At 33.1% G+C, this 22,145-nt stretch overlaps 3 protein-coding genes and 1 long non-coding RNA gene across 7 annotated transcripts; 2 read left to right on the forward strand and 2 right to left on the reverse strand.

The window, feature by feature from the left end:
• The first annotated feature begins 1,521 nt into the window (after positions 1–1,521).
• LOC105117876 (uncharacterized) lies at positions 1,522–9,011 on the forward strand. Of its 4 annotated transcripts, none has more exons than XM_011015667.1 (10): positions 1,522–1,651; positions 2,384–2,450; positions 3,787–4,040; positions 5,118–5,703; positions 5,807–6,454; positions 6,556–7,026; positions 7,623–7,817; positions 7,942–7,998; positions 8,324–8,386; positions 8,498–9,011. In XM_011015667.1, the coding sequence occupies exons 1-10, from the start codon at positions 1,626–1,628 to the stop codon at positions 8,576–8,578; spliced, it is 2,448 nt and encodes an 815-aa protein (XP_011013969.1). In that variant the 5' UTR covers positions 1,522–1,625; the 3' UTR covers positions 8,579–9,011. The 4 variants fall into 4 exon arrangements, with proteins under 4 accessions (XP_011013969.1, XP_011013970.1, XP_011013972.1 ...); XM_011015668.1 differs by having other exon boundaries at positions 6,586–7,026; XM_011015670.1 differs by having other exon boundaries at positions 5,313–5,703.
• A 2,602-nt stretch (positions 9,012–11,613) lies between these two features.
• Positions 11,614–12,561, forward strand: LOC105117877 (uncharacterized). Its single transcript, XR_840827.1, has 2 exons — positions 11,614–12,003; positions 12,121–12,561. It is a non-coding gene; the product is annotated as an uncharacterized LOC105117877 (long non-coding RNA).
• A 180-nt stretch (positions 12,562–12,741) lies between these two features.
• Positions 12,742–14,858, reverse strand: LOC105117878 (calcium ion-binding protein). The gene is made up of 4 exons (XM_011015671.1): positions 14,653–14,858; positions 14,328–14,448; positions 13,331–13,391; positions 12,742–13,220 (listed from the first exon to the last, which is right to left on the reverse strand). The coding sequence occupies exons 1-4, from the start codon at positions 14,681–14,683 to the stop codon at positions 12,930–12,932; spliced, it is 504 nt and encodes a 167-aa protein (XP_011013973.1). The 5' UTR covers positions 14,684–14,858; the 3' UTR covers positions 12,742–12,929.
• Positions 14,859–15,315: 457 nt separating this feature from the next.
• LOC105117880 (uncharacterized) lies at positions 15,316–19,552 on the reverse strand. The gene is made up of 6 exons (XM_011015672.1): positions 19,390–19,552; positions 18,576–18,985; positions 17,209–17,519; positions 17,031–17,087; positions 15,934–16,361; positions 15,316–15,796 (listed from the first exon to the last, which is right to left on the reverse strand). Exons 2-6 carry the CDS (start codon positions 18,965–18,967, stop codon positions 15,551–15,553), a joined length of 1,434 nt encoding a protein of 477 aa, XP_011013974.1. The 5' UTR covers positions 18,968–18,985; positions 19,390–19,552; the 3' UTR covers positions 15,316–15,550.
• Positions 19,553–22,145: the final 2,593 nt, after the last annotated feature.

A 22,145-nucleotide genomic window follows, 5' to 3' on the forward strand; every position in this document is an offset into this window, starting at 1 on the left:
TCTGGACTGCTGAACCGATTCCGACTTCTCCATTGTTGCTATAATTTAAACTTGAAAAATGCCTTTTTGAATATTAGACTCTTCATGAAAGTTTTAAGTCTATGTCTTAGCTTTCCATCTATAAAAACCAAACCTAAATCCAATTTTTACAGCTCCAATTATGATTCAATAACCAAATAGTATTCCAATTTGGACTGAATCAGCATCTCTTTTCTAAATTTTGCCCTATGTTTGCTTTCTCAATTTCAGTAGTTAAACTCTTGCCCTACGTTTGCTTTCTCAATTTCAGTAGTTAAACTTATCAATCAATCCTTTCATTTATATAATAGACCTACATTTAAAATGAACATTTACTATAAATTAAAGGTATCTTATAGTATTAGACATATTATTATAAAACATGCTCTAGTTAAGTTATTGATACTTCAAGTGCAAAATGATGATATAAAATCTTGATAAAAATACACTTTTAAGTACAAATCATGTCTCTAAGATTTTTTTAAAATTTTTTTACTTTTTTATTTATCCTTTCTCTTCACAAATTACAAGAAGAGAAGGAAAAAAAAAGATCTCGAAGGAACATCAAAACTCTGATAATAATATCACCAGTACCGTTGAAAATATTTTGATAAAATAAATCCAACGACATCAAAAAAGATCATCAACAGTTATTAGAGTATGTCACACGAGCTATTTAAAAGCAAATAAACCCCGACACATTTAGACAACTCATGTAACCCACTTTGATTATCATTTGTAACCATTTTAGTATCATTAAATTTATTTTATTGATATCTTTCAAATAATATCAATACCAGTGACATCAAATATTGAGTGTGTCTAAAAAGTCTTTTCTTTAATTTTTTTTTCTTTTTATTTCCTCTCTTCTCCTTTTATTGTGAATTATATTAATTTATTTTTAAACTTTTTTTCTTTTTATTTCCTCTCTTCTCTTTCTATTGTGAATTATATTAATTTATTTTTAAAATAAAAGAGAAATATATTAATATTTATATCTCATAAATTTTATTATTTTTTTAATATTTAATACGATATGTTATTTTTTTAATGTAAAAAAAAAAAAAAAAACACGCTCTGGTACTCGGCAGCAGATGATCATGCATTTTATTAATGTAAATCAGATATAGCTCAGACATCACTGTCTGCCATGAGCCCACAGACACGTTAATGGAGATTTGACTTATTCACAACTGATATGATATGAGCAGTATTCTTCTGCCTATCCATTTGGTATCGAGAAGCCACTTCGCTTATACAACCGCCAATACTTATATTTCCTTCGGCCATACGGGTACTCGGCAGCAGATGATCATGCATTTTATTAATGTAAATCAGATATAGCTCAGACATCACTGTCTGCCATGAGCCCACAGACACGTTAATGGAGATTTGACTTATTCACAACTGATATGATATGAGCAGTATTCTTCTGCCTATCCATTTGGTATCGAGAAGCCACTTCGCTTATACAACCGCCAATACTTATATTTCTTTCGGCCATAGCACAAGAATCTTAGTTCCCTCTTGCAACTTCAGTTCTGTATTTCTGTTGTGGATGTGCTGCGTATGTGGCATATGTGGAGTAGAGCCCTTCATTTCCATCAATGGATGTCTCCAGCTTACAATCTCGGTATCTTTCTTTTTGTTTGGTTTTCTTTTACTTCCTCCATGCCTATCTCTGTCTATTTGCTTTAATGACTTCTGTTTCTGTTGTTCTTGCTTCAGTATAATGGGACTAAATTGTTAAAGATTGTGTAGCCTAGGGGGTTGGGGGTCAAGTTTTCGTATCATATATATGGTTATATGGAGTTGTTGAAAAGAAACAAAGAAGATACTGGCAAATTCTTGGCCAGAGAATTGAGTTTTGATAGATTTCGAGCTAATTTATGTCAAGAAAAGTTTGAAATTTAGCAGAAGGGTGTTCCTTTGTGGATACCCACAAGAACGGAAAAAAATCATTTATATCTTCTTTTTTTTAATTCCAAGTTTAATATCTTTGCATAATAAACCACTATTATAAAGCTTACCCTTCCTTTATTTTTTCTCCGCCCAGTGTCCTATTTTATGGAAAGTTAATTTGTTAGCGGTGTCCGGCAAAATTTGATCTTCCTCTGCTGCCTTTGATGCAATAAATCTAGTCTAATATGGCCGAAACTTAATTCACGAGTAGTTTGTAAGCTTAAAAAAAATTTAAATTTCATTACTACATCTATGAAACTCTTTTGTGTGGACATGCAACTTCCCATCAGTTAATGGTCCGAAGGATTTGATGGCTTGATGGACGGCTTGGTGCATGGCTCTTTTGTTCATAAGGTCTTTATTGTTGACCTTTATTGTTTTCTACTTGTCTTTTTGGTTCTAGGTACCTTGATTCTTGCAAGAAGCATGAAGTGCTACCCAACTCTGCAGTTTTGTCATGGTTTTATAAGGTCTTTTAATAAACTTGCACTCATTTTCTATTGTTGTTCCTTTGAATATTCTTATTTCTTAAAAGTTCTTATATGAGATTTTACTTTGATCTGCCTTTCCCTTTCGATGTTACTTGACACTTTGAGATAATATAGTTAAAATCTATGGCTTTCTAGTTTATCAATGAAAGATACTAGAAAATAAGCAAATTGTAGATGGCTGTGAAAAGTTTCCAGCGGCTGGATCATTTTGATTTCAGTGTTTGCATCACCTAAGAAGTGCACTCTCCAGAAGTAATAGAAGCCAGTGAAGGTTGGAAAAGAATAGCACTGTGCACTTACTAGATAGTGGGCTACAGACGAAAATGGTGCAGAAATGTTGCCTAAGGACTGCAACTACAATGATTGCTATATGGTGATACCAGCTGGACTTTTCTGTATTCTGTAATTATAGGCTCAGTAATGTAGTAATCCAATATAATATAACTGCACTCCTCTGCAAGCACTAGCTAAGCGTATCGTGTTCTGAATCTGTTCTCAGAATAATTTAACTTAAAACTAAAGCAGCTCTGCTTAATTTGTATGTTTTAGAAAGGATTTGCAGGCATGAGTTGAAGATGTTCAATCGAAGAGAATATCATCCATCAGTTTAGCAGAAATATTTTGCTAGTAATAAGACCAGTTCTTAGAGGAAGTAGGTTGTTGAAAACTTCTTTATTCACAAGTCTTGGTTCATCTGAACATTCAGAGTTGATGATTGATGTAGAATATGGTGGTCAAACGTTAAAGTACAAGGCCTTTATTAACCTTCTAAGGACTTGTATGTAACTGAATCTAATGTAGTTTTTCTAAATGCTTGAATAATGTATCTTTTTCTTGTGAGGGAATTAGCAATGAAACTAATCTTACATCGATCCTGAAATATTATCAATTTAGTCTGCTACAATGCCTGTATGGATGAACTAATATAACTACAGCCATTTGATTAGCTTAGTACATGTCGAAAAGGATGGCTCTGTATAACAATCCACTCAATACTATACTTCTTTCAGACCACTTCTCTGGCATTTGTGTACAGACCTTTTGCTGATTGTTAGTTTACAATTGATTTGTGGTGCTTCTACAATAGATCAATCATCTTCTCATAAATGAATGAAAGAACTTGTGGCTCATGTTGTGTGCTCACATTTTAAAGAATAACATTTGCATCCTACTGAGCGATACTAGAATTTTACACCTTAAATTTTTTACTTCTCAAGCCTGTAGATGTATGCTTCAATAATTTTTGTAAACTCATGCTTTTTTAGCACTGAAGGCACCAGACACATGAATTACAATTTTTCTTTTCATTATATAGGCTGAAATCCAGAAGTCCGAACAAGGGAAGTGCAGCATTAAGTTCTTTCTGAATCAGCTATGTGATGCTGATATTTATCCCCTGATTGATGTGTTCCTGGCAATAGACTCTTCTGATGTTGATGCAGTCGACATACTTCATGAATCACCTTGTAATTTCAATGAAGAATATGTTATGCCTTTGTTGCAGACTATCAATCTGAAACTCCGAGTAGTTGATCTCCATGACATGTCCCCAGAAGAGAACTTTTTGCAGTTAGTAGTATCACCTTACTATGCCTCACTTTTGAATAATTTTTTCTAGGATAATTTGCCTTTTGTTTTCTATAATTTCACTTCATTATCTATCATTAAGTTTCATTTAATTTTTAGATTTTTCCCTTCTTGGATTTAAAAAAGGTGGTGGGGGGAAGAAATTTGATGTTGAGGCATGAAGCTCTCATAACTTATTTTAAAATTTTGATGTAAAATCACTGTAATTGGAAAATTCCACTCTCCAGTTTATGTTGGCCTTTGAAAAGAATATAACGATGGAAACAAGACTATGGATGCTGGAGAATAATATGAATGCAAGAAGAGAGTGCACTTTGGACCAATTTAGTGGGAGAAATTCAGTTTGAATTCTTAAAAGTAGAGGGGAAAAAGCAGCAGATCTCGCTTTCATGTGGAAATTTTCAGTCTATAAGAACTAGTGCAAAGGGGGAAAGGTTTAAGAATTTGGGCTGGCAGATTTGTCTGGGAATGTGCCATTTCATGTCCTAAATTGATAGAATAGATATACTGATAATGGAAACTGCACTTGGTGAGTAGATAAATTCGTGTAATGGTAAACCCTTGTTTTGCCAAGCACTCAAATGTCATGTTAAGTCTTATCAGCATTCCCTGAATGTGGAAATGCTAAAGGTCCAGACTTTGGTTGAAATCAGGACCCGGCAACAGTGACAGCACTCAACTACTTTTTTGAGGGCGGTTGAAAAAAATCTATATTTTAATTTTTATAGAAGGACTTTTTTGAATGATGTAAATATGAGGAGCAAAGCTATAATATCCTAGGGAAATTTTCTTAGGTTAGGGAGGCTCCTAGCCTCTCTGGGCCCTTCGAAGGGATATCCACTGGCTACCATAATTATTTAATCTGTTTCTTGGTGCATTTGCATTGCTTAATTTAGTTTGTTGTAATAAAGTGCTTCTTGTCCGTCATCTTATGCATGGAAATGACATGCATGGCTAATCAACTCTACTTGAGGAGGGTGAAGTTTCATCATCCTTGTGTGTGTGTGGTACTCTACATTTATTTACGTTTCAATGTCCTGTAATTTGGGATCTTTCCAGGGATTTGTGCCATCATGGCCTAGCGTGTCATATTCTAAACATGAGGTCTACTCGTATCCAAAAGCTCAACATGGCTGGAACGTTTATGCAACTACACACCTTGAATTTGGATTTTTGCACTTCAATTGGTAGTTTGGATAAAGACTGTTTTTCTTGCATGCCAAGTCTGATGCGTCTCTCAATGTGTGAGACTAGGGTAGCAAATCTCTGGACAACCACTGCTGCTCTATCAAAACTTCCTTCCTTACTAGAACTACGGTTCCAAAATTGCTTATGTTGCAAGGATACTGGACCATGTCCTGCATCATTTGGTGACAAAGCAAGAATTGCATTTGAGAAACTTGGTTCAGCACCATCTATCAGCATTAGAGATGCTACATTTCAAGGTTTCCATGCTAAAGAGAATTGCAGGGACTTACTTTCACTCACAGGTTCAGCTTTGATCAATGAAGGGTCTGGAAAATTTGATAATTTATTGCATATCAGTGAAGTTGAAATGTCAAGCTGCCTTCAGAGAGTAGGTTCAATAGAAATATCATCTGATTTCCCACCCAATTTGAATGGACTATCAAATTTGGAAAACAAGGTAAGAGGATTTGCTGGTTAGGAAGGGAAAATTTTAAATTATTGAGTGCTGTGATGAGGTTTTTTTTAGTTTGTCTAACAGGTCTCTTTTTTGCGGATTATAGATTACAGACAAAGAGGAGATCCTTGCAAGAGCACATATGTGGGACTTGAAGAATGGCCGCCCTACCCCATTAAAGGACTATATTTCACATCATCCTTCACCCATTTGCTTTGAGAAACATTATAGGGAATACATGGTTGCTTTGCTGCCTCGTTTGGAGGTTTTAGATAACTTTTCCATTACAAAGATGGACAGAGAAATGGGAAGAATTATTTTTTCAAAATACTATGAGTACTTACCATATAAACGACAGAACAAACAAAGTGTTGTTACTGTTCTGCAGAAGCGTGAGATGGGAACAACGGGTGCTTCCTGCCCAAATCTCTCAAAGTTCAAGCAATCATGCCATTATGGAAAGAGTCCATGTCACTTCTCAAGGTCTCTTACTGCTGCCAAACTTGGGTCTGCTGCATGGCCTTTGTTGCATCCTTTGCAAACTTTTAGTATATATAAAGAAGGAAGTAAGAGGCTTCGTGCAAGGCAGTTTGAATACCATCCATCTGATTCTCGTCTGATGGTTTTTGGAACTCTTGATGGTGAAGTTGTTGTAATCAATCATGAAAGTGGGAAGCTAGTTGGTTATGTTCCATCTGCTAACAACATGAACAGTGTTTTGGGTCTCTGTTGGCTCAAGAAGTATCCTTCAAAGGTATGTGTTACCAATAAATTACTTGTAGCAACATCTTAACTTTTTCGTTATTATTTAGATTGTGAAATCATCTTACATTTTGATTCTCATAAATGTGGCAGTTGCTGATCAACTTTTATGTGTGTTATCAGCTGCTTGCTGGTTCTGATAATGGTTGCTTGAAGTTGTTTGACATCAGTCATATACAGCCAATAGTCAGTGATGTAAATTGCAGTGCTGGTGTGGTCACTTTTGATGACTTTGACCAATTGACTTCTGTTCATGTCAATTCTGGAGATGATCAGTTTTTGGCTAGCGGGTACTCAAAAGATGTTGCTCTATATGACATCTTTAGTGGAAAACGTTTACAACTATATACTAATTTGCATCGAGAACCCATTAATGTCGTGAAATTTGCACACCATTCCCCCTTCTTGTTTGCAACTTCCTCATTTGACCATGATGTCAAGCTGTGGGATTTGAGACAGAAACCACAGTGGCCATGCTATACAGCGTCAAGCTCAAGTGGAAATGTGATGGTTTGCTTTTCACCAGATGATCGCTATCTGCTTGTATCAGCTGTTGATAATGAGGTATTCCTTGTTAGATTATGTATATACTCAAGTGATATTGGAGAAACTACTAACTAATTCTAAATTTCTGGTCACATGATTGTGTTTGGTTTTTGAACTTGAAACACAGACTAGAGAGAAAAGTTGGAGCGGAAATTTCTAGTCTTTCACTTCTGTTTGTCCACTTGCAGGTTACATAACTGATACATCTAGAGAGAGCTAGGTTACCTAATCTGACTTGCTACTAACTTGTACAAAATCTAATCTCTTGCAATATATTAGTCTTCATACATATTAGATTTTATATCAGATTAGCTCCCAAAATACAAGTACATACTACTTGCATGCATACAGTACACATCAGAAAATATACTGTAGAGTATTTAGAAAAAGTTTCATTATTCTAACAGAGTGAATATGGGTTCCATGGTTCTTGAAAGGGTTTGTTCTAATTAGCATGGTCGTCAATAAAATCTTCCAATTCGACCTGACCGTTTGACCCATCTCACTTTAGATGTCACCAATGTATCATCAAATGCAAGATGCTGCTCTAGGTTTCACGATGTCCTTTTTCTCCCTCTATCCAACAATAATGAACTTCTTGTTTCTGGTGTCAGGTCAAGCAACTTCTGGCAGTAGATGGGAGGCTTCACATGGATTTCAAGATAGCTTCAACAGGAAGTGCTCATAACTATACTCGCTCCTACTACATTAATGGAAGTGACTACATCATTAGTGGAAGTTGTGATGAAAATGTTGTCCGAATCTGTTGTACTCAAACTGGAAGGCGACTTAGGGACGTTTATCTGGAGGTATGCCAATGATAGATTCTGAAATTCCATTTTTGTATCTTTCACTTGAGTCCATTACTTCTCTGCACAGCTCTTATTTGTGACAAATGGCTAGGAATTTGAAGTGGCTCTTGTTTCTCTGCAGGATGTGGAATCTGGGAATTCTCTGTTTGTTCAGTCCTTAAGGGGTGATCCTTTCAGAGTAAGTTTTTTGCTGAAAAATTATTGCGCTTGCTATTTTCTCATTTTCTTGATCTATAAGATTTTCTTTCAGATTTAGATTTTCGCAAGGATTAAAATATTCATCATTGAAAGAAATCTCAATCACAATTCCAAATTCAAATTTCCTGCGCGGTTTTCATTGCTAGTGTACATATATGCAACGGTAACACATTTAATTGCTGAAAAACCCAGAATATTCATGTTTTTCAGGATCTAGGCATTATCTTTGTTTTATGTGGAATCAAGATATCATTGTGAAGCATTTTCTGGTATGAAACATTTATTAGCCGTGTTCCCAAATGCAGCTTTTCCACATGAGTGTGTTAACAGCCTCTAAACGACCATGTTCTAAGTGGGAAATCATCAAGGTAACTTCTGCAACCACCAGTGCTTGACGTTGTTTGACAGTGTTAAAGCTTGACAGTGTTAAAGCGTAGAGGTTATCTGCAGTAGCTGAAACTATTGAGATCCTTGTGCAGGTCAATTTACTAGCTTCCAGCCATGGCACCGAAGAGCCTTCTCATGGTCAAAACATCCGATCCACCTTCCTGGGAGGTTGACATTGGTATTTAATTACACAGTATAGCTTGCATTTATGGTTATTTATCTGCCCCGTGTATGTATTACAAAGGGGAGCTATGTCACCTTTCTGTGGTTTTTTAGGAGTTGAGAAAAATTACACGACAAGGTAGGGCCTCATCTAATTGTGCACCAAGTTTTGCTGCCATGTAGGTTGTGCAGAACTGGTTTCATCAGGGCAATGACCCTTCTATAGCTTGAGTGCTACGGTTCTAAAATTGAGAAATTGTTTCTCCGATTTAAGGAGGTCCGTGCTTGAATTCAAAAAAAGAAAAAAAAAAGTTTATCAACTTTCCATAGCTTGAGAGCAAAATAGTGATTTGATAAGCTCTGCCTCTTGATAATGATCACAAAATTGTATTCGTAACTGTTGTTCCTGATGTCATGCACTCAAGTGCAATGTTTCTCCCCTTATTTGTCTATTTTTTATATCGTCATTCTTGGCAGAAGTCATAATCTTCAATCCCTATGGCTATGACAGATAATAAAGAGCCTTGCACCGGTAGTTCGATTTGTTTCCTTTTAGCATTGAAGGCATTTTGTTTCTTTTATTGAGATTTGGTAATGAAGATTTGAAGAGATGGAAAATGCTAAAACTCTTACTGATTTTCAAAGAAGTTCGTCCCAAACAATCTTACAGTGAATTGTATCAGTATATATACAGATGAATAGATTCTAATCTAGGAAGGAAGCTAAAACCAAGCCTAATGTTTACAATGCATTTGCACAGGATATTGTTTGCTGTTACAAGCATCTTTTCAGCCTTGTTTCCAGGTCTCGTGGTTCTGCGCATTGAGTCTTGGAATCATGTGCTTGATTTGAGGTGATTTCCCGTATATTTGGTTCCCTGGAATAAGAACATGAAGCAAGCAAACCTCCTAAAAAGGATGAAAAGCCCGAACTACTGATGTGTAAGGCCAACCAGGCACACAAAATACCAAGTGGGATGCACCGGATACACGATTTCTTTCATGATTTTCTGACATAGGATGCAGTTTCTTTCTATAATTTAGTAATTTTCTCTTCAAGGCAGCCCATGAAGGACATGCTAGCTTGTTCTGTCTCTCTTGGGCTCTTCTTTTTTCGAATTTGTTTACAGAATACGAGCCATTGCCTCAAGGAAGCAGCACGGGATGTGTTTCCCTGAGAAGCCACTGGTGAAGAGATAAAACAAGTGCAAGTTGAGAGATGTCACACAGCCTGTAAGTCTCTCTCAGTTCTTGCATCTTCATTCTCTCTTATACTAAGGTTTGAAATCCAAGTCTTTACCAAACCCTATAAACAGTTAAAAAAATGCAATGCAATTGAGGCGCATTGGAGAAAGCCATTACAGCTTGCAGTGAGCCCATTACAGCTGTTTCAAGTGGCATGTAAATTATAAAGAAACTGGTGTGAGTGCCCGCGGTGGCGACCCTTTTTACCACTGGCAACTAGAAACTTCAGCAAGTTTAAGTAAACAATATTGCGTCTGACAATTTCTTGAGTATTATGACCCACCATGACGATGATTATTTTTTAAATATATTTTCATTTATTATATTAAGAAAGACAATAATTAAAATTCAAGAGAAAAAAAATATTTTTTTAGTCAAAATTATCTTTTTTTCATCCAGATAATTCTTTTTTGGCAGTAACCTCTCTGTTTTATTAATAGCATGATTTACTGAATTAAAACTAATAACAATAAAAATATTTTTAAAAATTCCAATGACTTCAATTCATGGGGGAAAATATATTTTTAATAAAAAAAAAACTATCTTTCCTCTATTCATATTTTTTTAATGAAAACTTTGTTTTAATTAGAATCATTGTTTTTTTAATAAAAAATTATTATAACGATGAACACAAGATTTGACAAAAAATAAATAAATAAATAAACAATTATGAATCAATAACTCTTATGCACCTATATGAGTAGACATAGAATAGTAAATTTGAAAAAAAAATAAAAAAAATAAAGATTCTATTTTTATTAAATATTAATAAAAAAAATATTTTAAGAAAAATTATGTATATTATATTCATATATAATTATTTAAAAATTAATTATTAATATTACCATAAATGACATAATTGGATAATTATTTTAATATATTTTAATAACTTTAAAAAAAATATTATTCTAAAATTTTAAAAAGAAAAATAAGAATGGTTAAGGGTTACGCATGTCTAGGCTAACAAGACGGGCTCCGCGTATAAGTTTATTTAGGAATTTGATTATAATTATTTTTTAAATAATTTTTCATGCTAAAATATATATTAATAATATATTTTATTTTTAAAAAATTATTTTTATATTAGTATATCAAAATAATTTAAAAACACTAAAAATATATTAATTTAAAGTAAATAGAAAAAATTTAAATTTTTTTAAAAATATTTTTAAGACATTAAAAAAAAAAAAAAACATGTTAGTCTAAAAGAAATATCCTAGTTGCTTATGGGCCATGAATACCAGCTTGACCGATTATAAAAAGCTAAAAAAGTGATCATATTTACATAATTCAAAACTTCAAGTATTAAAAATTAAAAAGGGTCTAGCTTTTTACACTTCTCATAGAGAGCATGTAAAGTGGAAAAAATCCTAACCCATAAACCTACTTACACTAATAAAATTACAAAAAAAAAAAACACCATTGATGTGCAATGCCATTTATAGTAGAATTCAGTCAGTATTTTTAGTTGAAACAGTGATTCTTAAAAAATTGAATTTTCATATTCTGTGGATCTTTGTTTCGGTGGAAACACTCCCAAACACCGACAAAGAGTGCTTCCACGAAAGCACGAAACAAAAGCCTCAGTCAGAAAAGGAAAAATAAATAAATAAATACTATTACTTATTTAAACTATATAGTTCACACTGCCAATGTTCTGAATTGATGTAATTTGGTGGAGCATGTGGCTACACGGGCAATTCTTGGCAGGAGGAGATCACACCTCCACCAGCCTGTTCAAAACCTATCTGCTGTGGATGTACATGTTCTTGAATTTATGAACACCTAGCGAGGAAGCTGCGAGTGGCACAAAAATAGAAGAAAGAAAAGAAACCTGCTAGTGCTGGGCTACACAAGTCGAGACAAATTCATATCGATGCCCCGCCCCCAAAAAGAACCTCCTCACAATGCGTAATTAGTGAATAATCTCTAGCAATTCCCACGTAGGGCTTACCCTATAGTCTCCTTAGGCCACTATAAATACCCTTGTAAAACCCCTCAAGGCCATCAACTCCCAAGCAGTGACCTCTAGCTAGCCCTTCAAATCAAGCCTTGCTGACATAAAAAAATGAAGCTTTCTTTTGCAGCACTGCTGCTACTTTCAGTAGTCCTCCTGTCCTCTTTCCTTCGGTTCACCATGGCTGAGCCCAACCACATCGCGTCACCTCCACCTTCCTCCCCAGCAATTCCAAGTAATCAGAACCATTCACCTAGCTGCTATTTACACACGTATATATTATATAGTATTGGGTTTTTTAATTTATTATGACAGACTAATTGTAGATTTATTGGCTTGGAAAACGTGACAGGTTTCTGTGATCCAAAGTGCAAGGCTAGGTGTGCCAAGGCGGGATACTACCAACGCTGCTATGACTACTGCATAATCTGCTGCAAAGATTGCAAGTGTGTGCCTTCAGGGACTTATGGGAACAAGTCAGAATGTCCATGCTACAGAGACAAGTTGAACTCAAAGGGAACCTCCAAATGCCCTTAAGAAATCCATAATCTCAACCTTTATTTTCCCTTTTCACTCAATAAAATGCAACAACTTGTACTTAGACATTTCCAAAAACTGCATCTATGGATTCATGACTGTTAGTAGCATTGTAATAAGAAGATGGACAGCCATAATGTTGAATAAATAGCGTAGTCGTTTCTGGTCTTTCTTGTCTCATTGACTGCTGTGCACGAGCTGAGTTCTTAAAAAATGTGATTCTCCGGTTTCCTAGTACTAGTTTACTCTTATTTGAGCTCGGCATCTTAGTTATTATATACTTTCTCATTCTGATAACAGCACCGACTTGTTCAGTTCTGATAAAGAAAATATTTAATCTCGGTTTTTGTAGAAGGGAAGGTGCCATGCACATTGATAAATTAATATGATATTTAATCTTTTCCCATTGACAACAGAATTTATGAACACATATATGGATCATCAAACATATATATATATATATTCCCTTGAAAAGGACAATATAATTAATTAACTCCAGGCAATCTGTTAATAATGTTAATGATAATCACTCTTTGAAACATTTCAAGTAATGGCCAACAATATTGTGGAGCTAGCGCGCATTACATCAATCGAATTAATTATTTGTTTAGGATGATGGAGTCATCAAGATGCTATAGGGCTTCCTTGTAGCATCCTTTTAGTGAGCTTGGCTGAGACAAGGGCAAGTATCGTTGCGGATGGCACAAAGATGACATCAGGGATGGCCTTGACAAACCCTAACTGGGGCACATTCTCTCCTGCTCTTTTAGCAGCCATGGCTGCTGGAGGTGTTGCTAGCCCAATGATAAAGGTAGAGTTATCTAACTTGCCAGTGTTTAATTTTTCCTTCATGAAATTGATAAATATTTCCTTCTTTTTTAACTCTGGAGCTGCTCTCCAATCATTGTAACCAGCCTGCAGGACAACTTATAATGTTGTATATTAATTTGACATTTATAGAATTTGGAAGCTAATGAGAATAAATGTGAATGTGCAGGGCGATCATCCTTTAGGGTTGAACTAACCTCTACATCCTTCCTTGAGGGCACATCATAATGTTTACCAGGTAACGACGAGTTGATTGCGCTGCGTAAAATTAAGTTGTCAAGAGTGTAATAATCAGTTTGTTAGAAGGATATATATATATATATATATATCAAATTGAGTAAGTTATAAACATGGTTCATATACTTTATCAAAAATAAATTAAATAAGTCTTATAATATCAATTAAATAATCATTTGACTAGTGTTGAATATATTTAATTTAGTATTATTTTGTTTCAAAAAAAAAAATCTTTTCTGATCAATATTTCCATCCTATGCCTTCTTCTTCTTTTTATCTTTTTTCTATTTAATAAAATAAGAATAAGAATAAAAAGGAATTGAAAGGGAACATGAAATAAATGAAAAGGATTAAGTTATAAATGAAAAAATATGCGGAATAAGTATAAGGACTAATTAATTAGTTTTTACAAACTATAGGGACCAAGTTATAATTAACTGGGAGATAATCTCATTTTACACCAGATAGATTAATCAAACATCACTTCAAAGAAGGAACAAGATATACGCCTTTAATTAGCCTTCTTATGTAATCATAGCAATTACCAATCAGGATAATCCATCCTCAAAGCAAAAATAAATAAATTGTACCAGCTTAAGTCTTTCGGTTTAAAATATTTAAAAGTATAATAATAGTTATTTTTTAAAAATATTTTTTAGTTTAAAAATATATTAAAATAATATTTTTTATTTTTAAAAAATTATTTTTAATATCAAACGTATTAAAATATTTAAAGATATCAATTTAAAATAAAAAATAAAATAAATTCAAAATTTTTTAAAAACATTTTTAAAATACTAAAACAAATAGACAGACTCTATACTCATCATGACAATAGAAATGCAAGAAGGAAAAGCCCGAGACAGACAGTGCATGAGAACTTTCATTCTATATTATTTTTATTACATGAATTCATATTAAATTTTATGGAAAAGAATGCGGTAATTGTAATCTTACTTGAAGATTTCAAGAACAGCAACATGGAATTCATCGAACGTCCTGATATTTTTGTCCACAAATTGCTTATAGAATGATCCCATCACATAACTCGGCATCTGTGTTGTAGGCATGAGCGACCCTACCAGCAAACAGACGGCTCATAATTATTCACAATCTTAAACACAATCACATAAACGCTTGTTCATACATCCACTTAGATTTGAGAAACGAAAAAAAAAAAGGAAGAATAAAAATAGGTAGGAATCGAAGGAAAATTGAAGAAAGGGGGGTAAAAGGAAAGCATAAGCAAAATTACACGATATTAGATCACACAATGGCTAACCTTTTCCCATGAAACTCATGATCATCCCCATTTTGCAAACCTGAACACGAGTAGATCCAACGATGGAGAGGTTCTTATACAATGGAATAGGAGGATAAAGATGAAAAGAATGGGAATATTTTGTTGGGTTTGGAGGTCGATGTAAGGAAAGAATACATGATCTGATCTAACAACTCTTTTCTTAATATGAAATCTGATTCCTGGCTTGGAAGAGTTGTTGGCTTCAAGGAGGAGCCAGTGGAGATGGCGTGATTGCTGATAAAACTCCTGAATGCCCTCCTCTTCCATTCCGAGGCTCTTTACACTTTAATTTCTTTCCTCAAATAAAGTGAATTCCCCTTTCACTTCCCTCCATTGAATTTCAATACCAAAAGGTGCAGCTACAGAAAATTACTGCTCGTTCTCCAGCATGACAAAAACGAAAAACAAAAACAAAACAAAACAAAAAAATCCCCGTGCCTTTCATTTTATTTTACTATGAAAGCAACCCAGTCAAGCCATCAACCATTCATTTTATTTTAGTATATGCCCTTCTTACCAAAGAGCCTAGATGCAAGGAGATGAGAGCCTCGTGCAGATTGAATTAAAACAACTCTTTAATTACCATCACTGCTTGCCTAGAAAGACTTGTAAGAATTTGAATGTGTAATGGCTAATGAACCCTTTTTTAATGTATAAAAACTAATGTATTATGGAAGTATAACGAATCACAACAAAACAATAGAATTCAAACTTAGAAATAGTGCACAAAGTGGCAGTAGATGGAGAGAGATTTACAGAATAAGAATTATGTAACTGATTTTGCAGTATAAAGTGGAGAATAGAGAGAAGACACGTCAGAATAAGCAGCATGTACAATTCTAATCACAGTAGGTGCCAACTTTTCTTTTGGGAAGCCTTATTTTCTCCTCCCACGCTTTCTCTTGTTATTGGAAACATTGAGCCTGGATTTAGGAAGCGATTTCCCACCGAAACGCACACGAGTCACTGGCATCTCTTCTGGCAGCTCAGGCTCTGAAGCTTCTTGGGTTGTTTGCTTTCCCATCGTTCCCCAAGGCTTCTCTGTTACACCACCATTGGATTTTTTCGTTTTTCCTTTCTCCTCTTTCACTGCAGCATTATGCATCAGAATTCCTTTCTCAGCCTGAAGATATGACAGATAAACAACTTCATAAGACTTAACAATTGTTAGCAAGTGGCCTCTCCATGACTTAAAACTGTAGTTTCAAGCAATGATGAGTGAAAATGAGGTAAATTACAAATCGTGGAAGAAACACATACATTTCCACATGAAGCCCCAACATGTGGTAGGCCTGTGCTACCAATCATATCAGATCGAGAGGAGGAGGCCTCTCCATGACTTGAAACTGCAGTTTCAGGCATAACATTTCCCATGTTAGATACAGTATGTGGCAATCTAGAAGGCATACTATCTCCCCTTTTGGCAACTGAAGCTGGATTGCAATCAGAACTGGTCAAAGCATCAGACGGTGCAAGTAAGCTCAATGCATTGACAGAAGAGAATTTCACAGGATTTTCACTAGCAACTTTGTCTACCCGGGCCTTCAACTTATGTACTTGCATTTTTAGCACCTCTATTTGTCTAAGAATATGTTCACTGATGTTATCATTAGACTGAAGAGACGCCAATCCATCTTGAAATCCAAACTCATCATTGCCATTAATTGTCTTAGCTGAAAAATCACCACCTATAAAAGAACATTAAGAACCCAATAACCTTGTCAGAATTTTCAACCACAACAATAATCAGGAAACATATAATAGTCTTATGTTTTCGAACAATCATGTCTTGAACATATTAGTGAGTGAGTGCAGATGGATCACCTATAACATTTCAAATTACTGCTCTCATTAACCTGAATAATTGCAATGTTCCTAGTCAACATGGAATTAGATAAGTACTTTGACATTTTCTTTGAAAAAAAAAATGAAATGATGCTGAGGAGAGAAGCATCAAATCAACAACCAAAAAACAAATGAAATGATGCAGAGGAGAGAAGCATCAAATCAACAACCAAAACTATTGACAGACAGAATGCATGGGGCTACTTTCAAACAAGACATCTTTGATACACACACAAGTCCTGACATGCCCCCCTCTAAAATGATTGGAATGAGAGTCCTTCACTGAACAAAAAGCTCACAATATAGAAGCAAATAAAGTCAGTTAGGCATACTAGAATGCTTTTATTTTAGCCCATATTCTAAAAGCTTATATGGTAAGGCAAGCAATTGGGAAGTTCCACATAAAATATCTATAGGAGTATGCACGGATTTCATAGATCTTGGCCAGGAAATCATTCATTCCCCAAAAAGAAATAGTCAATAATATTTCTCCTTATAATATTTCTCCTTACCAAGGTTAAGGCAACCATCATCGATAGAAGCACCATCAATAGCAGACTTCCTCTTTTCTGCCCAATACAGAATCAAAAGAAAAGGAAGTTGAGGCTTATTGCTTTTCATTTACAGCAAAATATCTGTAAGAATAGGAGTATAAACAACACAGAAGGCAAGGATTGGCAACTTTAATACCATAATATGAGAAGAGGTTGTGTTGTAACATATATGATGCTACATCCGCAGTCTCTTCAAATCTCTTTCTTTTCTTTCTCTTCATTGCTTTCTTTCTTTCCATACAAGTAGAAAATGGCAGTGACTTCACAGGAAAACCTTCTGCCATAAATGTTTCATGGTCAAATAGTTTTCTCTGTTCATGTTCTGCAATTTCTCTGTCATACTTAAGCGCTTGGGACTGAAATTCCTTAATTTTCAATTCTACCCACTTACTTCTCCACATAAGAGGACGTATAAATCTCCTCCAATGATCTGTCAATCTTTTCCTCCTGGAAAATTGAAAATAGCCACAAAGGTTGCATGGGAAACAATATTTGAAAGCTAAATCAAGCAAACAACACAAGAACATAGTAAAATTGAGGAAAACAAGGTAAGATTTTTTCTTGTCTCACATATACTAAACAAAAAAGAAAACATGCAAGACTCAGGAGGACTTGGCTGTGACAAATTCAGCTAGTAAATATATACTAAAAAGAAGGAACCACATCAGTCTCATTGAAGTACAATAAAAATTGTTAAAGCAAGGATTTAGGCCATACAATGATTTGATTATGGATATGTCTGTCAATGCTCATACATCAGGAGTACATAGGAAATGAGAACATAAATTTTTACTTTAATAGAGAAGCAAGATAAAAAAATAAAAATTTATAGCAAGGATTTAGGCCATACAATGATTTGATTATGGATATGTTCGCCCTTGCTTATTCATCAGGAGTAAATTGCAAATGAGAACAGAAATTTTTACTTTAACAGAGGGCAAGCGTTACAACCCTTCAACAACCTTTCAAAGAATGAGAGGCCAGGTAGCAGCAATGTAATAATAACATTGGTGCTCCTATGAAACTGTTGATGCGAGTTTAGGAAAGCACAGCTGTAAGTTACTATTACTATGATTTCCACTGCAATGTCAAAGAGAGGCCTATTACCTGCCTTTCAGCAAACAAGATAATAAAATCCATACACTGAAGGGGTTGCTACGTGGATCTGATTTTGTTTTTTTTTTTTCACAATCCTAACCCAAATTTATGTTTTAAGGCCATTCATAGTGCAAAATACAGGTTAACATAACAGATGGCAAAGCTAATCAGTGACAACAATGATGACAACCATGGAGATTTGCACAAGTTTGCCCCCTGCTAAATTTCAACTATTTAATTTCACTGAGAAAGGAAAATTAATAATTGATGATAGTCCATAATTATTATTTCATGATGCAATACCTAAGAGGTAGAATTAGCTTAATTGATTACTTATGTTTCCGAACGTACAGTTGAGCACTAAATTATGCGTGCACAAAATAAATCAATCGAACTAATAAATACCTCATTTTAAATGCTCCACCACATCCATCAAATATAGAGATCGACCCCCCTCCAACAAATAACTGTGACTCAACTTCAGTATCAGAAGAAACACTCTTAGTCTCAGATTCCAAGTCCCCAAAAGAACTCATGCTCTCAGTCGAATCCTCATATCTAGCTACAATTTGCTCATTGTCACTGCCATTGGTACAATCAATTATATTAACCTCCACGTCCGCACTTCCAACAGCTTCCTTATCTTGATCATCATGAAAGCTTTTTTCCTGACAATTACTTGCACATTGCAAGACCTTATTATCTTCAGGATCTTGCCGCACACTTACATTCTCTTTACTATCCGAAACTTCCACAGCAACAATCTGTTTGCTTTTTATCTCCAAGTCAGGACCCATGTTGATTTAACTCAATGGCTGCAACAGAATAATAATCTCTTATTCAGCTGTTCAATTATCGTCACCCCATTATTCAAAACATGTAAAATATACTTGAGAACAAAAATCATTTTTTTATGATTTTAGATTTCCAAATTACAGAAACTGATTCTAATAATAACAATAATATCTAAGAAGATAAAAATATTATAAAATAAGAATGAAAAGAACGCAACTGTAGCAACCAAACAGGGATTTCATTATGGAATTCACTGAAATTATGGGAATTCACTGAAATTACACAAAACTTTACATATCTAATACAGATAATACCAAGAAAGAAAAAAATAGTGAAAACTGAAACTATTGAAACTAGAATTGGAATTGAATAAAACCCTAAACCCTAACAATTAGATTAGAGAATAAACCAGGCAATTAGTTACCTGAGGAAAGGTATTTGGGGCTCAGGTTACGGCGACGAAAGATTCGCCGCTGGTATAGGTGTGACCGGGCGGTGAGTAAGTGAGAAAAGGAGAAGGATTTTTTTTATATATATATTTTTATAATTGGAAGAGACCAAAAGGTGTTCTGCAGCTGAGATAAAATAAGGAAGCGCAGGGAGAACTCGTATATATGTCACAGCTTATACGAGAATAATTCAAGTGGGCTCCACTTAGATTTATAATGTATTTAAGAAGAAAAAAAATCATAAGAATATGATACAAAATACAGATAAGTACGGGTTAAAAGCACGTTTTGGACGTCTTTATAAAAAGCTTTTTTTTTATGAATTCTATTTTTTTCCATTGTGCGTTTTGCTATTGTTTTTATATTTTTTGTTTAATTTTATTAAATAATGTGACACATGTTAAAAAAACATATATATTGATTAAAAGAATTATATTTTAAAAATTTTCTAGAAGAATTTTGAAGGAAAAAATAGTTCTTTCTTATTCATGCAATTTTTTATGTTTAACAAAAACATGTTTTTTTAATGAGTAGCTTTTTTTTTTAATAAAAAGGATAGGAAGTTAAAATATGTTTTTATAAAAAAATTCAATGATTTGAAACAAATAGGTAAGGATGTATCGCTTCGATATAAATTTCATTTATTTATTCATGGATTTCTTTCTTTTTTTGTTTTAATGTAAAAATAATTTTTAACACGGTATTTTTAGTTAAAAAAAGCCTTATCATGATATACAAAGAAAAATTAAATAAAAAATATTAAAATTCATGTCTTGATATTTTATATGCAATTAAAGAAAAAAATAATTAATCAAACAAATTATGTAAAAATTATAATAAAAAATAAAAATAATTATTAAATATTTTTTATTATATTTAAAAAAATTTGCATGTGAGATTCATTTATAATAATTAAAAAAATGATTGATAATATTTTTAGGAAAATATATGATTTTAGTTGAAAACTATAGCAAAATTAAATGATATTTAAGTGAATAATATTTTTAATTTAACTTTAATTAATTTTTTTATAGTAAGTTTAATCCAAAATTCAAGGAAAATAGCAAACAAAAGGTGTAATCCCCTGTGTAAATGTAGGCTGAAAATAGTAAGAGTTCAAGAGGTAACAAAAATCCAAAAAACAAAATAGATAAATGATGATGATGATAATAATGATAAGGATGATAATAATAATAAGTGTCATGCATAATGAATATGATAACCTCCATAAATAAATAAAGAAGCATTGTTAGGGTTAAAAATAAGAATTTTAAGAGGTAACAAAAATCCAAAAAAAAAAAATAGATAAATGATGATGATGATGATAAGGATGATAATAATAATAAGTGTCATGCATAATGAATATGATAACCTCCATAAATAAATAAAGAAGCATTGTTAGGGTTAAAAATAAGAATTTTTTATTTTTAGCTTAACATCAACAAAATCAAATCAGTAATGAGTTTTGGTGAATAAAAAAAAAGGAAAAATAAATAAATGATCCTAAGACATTAGTGTGTTAATAAATGGTAAGCTATGAGAAAATATAACATAAATAAAAAGAGTAAGAGTGATGGAACAAATATTGCTTAAAAGAAAAATAAAATCAATAATGTTACCATGAAATAATAATAAGTCTAGTAAAGAAATAAAAAATTAAAAATTCACTTTCTACTTCCATATTTATTTTCTTGAATTTTCTCTCCTCACTTAAACTTTATCTTCTTCTTTTTTTTCCTCTCATATTTTTTTTCAGGAGACCCATTAGTTATAAAGAGATTAAGAATTGAATTTTTTCTATTTTTAACTTATTTATGAAATTATTATTAGTAAGTCTACATAATATATTTTTTTTATTTTGTTTGACTACTTTTACTCTTATACAGCTTTAAAATTTTAATCTAAGATAGAAAAACATGTCCTAAGTTTATTTATAAAATTTCAACTTGATCTAATATTTAAATCGAGAATTATACTTGATAGTGTAAAATTAGTGAGTAAATGATTTTAGACAAATATCTGAATTTTCTTATTTAATTCTTACATAAATCATATTAATTATTTCTCTAAACTTTCAAGACCATTTTATCTTTTAAAAAAATCTAACTAAAAATTCTTAAAAAAACAATGGAGATAAGAGAGAGCAAGAGAGTTAGGAAATTAGAATTGAGGTTTTAGTGAGAGAAAATTGATTCGAAAAAAGAGATAGATGACACTTGATATCTAGGTAAGTTGATACCAATTATAAATTAGTTAATGTTGTGACACTTGATTCGGTTTAAAATATATAGGTAAGTTGTTTTTATGCAAAAATTTCATATTTAATTATGTTTTTATAGTAGAGCATAGAAATTTCTAAATTGTGAGGAAACTAGGGTTTATGTAATTGTTGAGATTTTGTAAAGTAGATGTGTTTTTTATAATAAATGATGATGGTGGCAGGTTTAGATGGTGTTACGGAAGAAAACACAAGATGGAAAAATTTTAGGGAATTATTTTATCCGGCCAAAAATAGATAAAAAGGTAAGAATTATGGAATTAAAATGAATATTTAAATTTTGTATGTCTTTAATATATGATGATGTGTTGATAATGATTAGAATTGGATTAAATAAATTATTAAATTTCAATTGATTTTCTTAGTAGTATATTTAAATATATATACAAATGTTGAAGGATTATATTAATGGGTTAAGATTTATAAATTTGAGTTGGATAAACATGTTTAAGG

The sequence above is a fragment of the Populus euphratica genome, unplaced genomic scaffold (genome assembly GCF_000495115.2).
Source record: "Populus euphratica unplaced genomic scaffold, PopEup_1.0 scaffold1584.1, whole genome shotgun sequence".
Classification (NCBI taxonomy): domain Eukaryota; kingdom Viridiplantae; phylum Streptophyta; class Magnoliopsida; order Malpighiales; family Salicaceae; genus Populus; species Populus euphratica.

Coding starts and splice junctions, on each gene's coding strand:
- LOC105117880 (XM_011015672.1), bottom strand. CDS start 18,967: ATGGGTCCTGACTTGGAGATAAAAAGCAAACAGATTGTTGCTGTGGAA. Junction 17,520..18,575: donor GGTGGAGCATTTAAAATGAG/GTATTTATTAGT, acceptor TCAATTTTCCAG/GAGGAAAAGATTGACAGATC. Junction 16,362..17,030: donor TGATGGTTGCCTTAACCTTG/GTAAGGAGAAAT, acceptor GTTCTTTTATAG/GTGGTGATTTTTCAGCTAAG.
- LOC105117876 (XM_011015667.1), top strand. CDS start 1,626: ATGGATGTCTCCAGCTTACAATCTCG. Junction 4,041..5,117: donor CCAGAAGAGAACTTTTTGCA/GTTAGTAGTATC, acceptor GGATCTTTCCAG/GGATTTGTGCCATCATGGCC. Junction 7,027..7,622: donor TATCAGCTGTTGATAATGAG/GTATTCCTTGTT, acceptor TTCTGGTGTCAG/GTCAAGCAACTTCTGGCAGT.
- LOC105117878 (XM_011015671.1), bottom strand. CDS start 14,683: ATGGGGATGATCATGAGTTTCATGGGAAAAG. Junction 14,449..14,652: donor CATGAGTTTCATGGGAAAAG/GTTAGCCATTGT, acceptor GTTTGCTGGTAG/GGTCGCTCATGCCTACAACA. Junction 13,221..13,330: donor CCTCAAGGAAGGATGTAGAG/GTTAGTTCAACC, acceptor GTTGTCCTGCAG/GCTGGTTACAATGATTGGAG.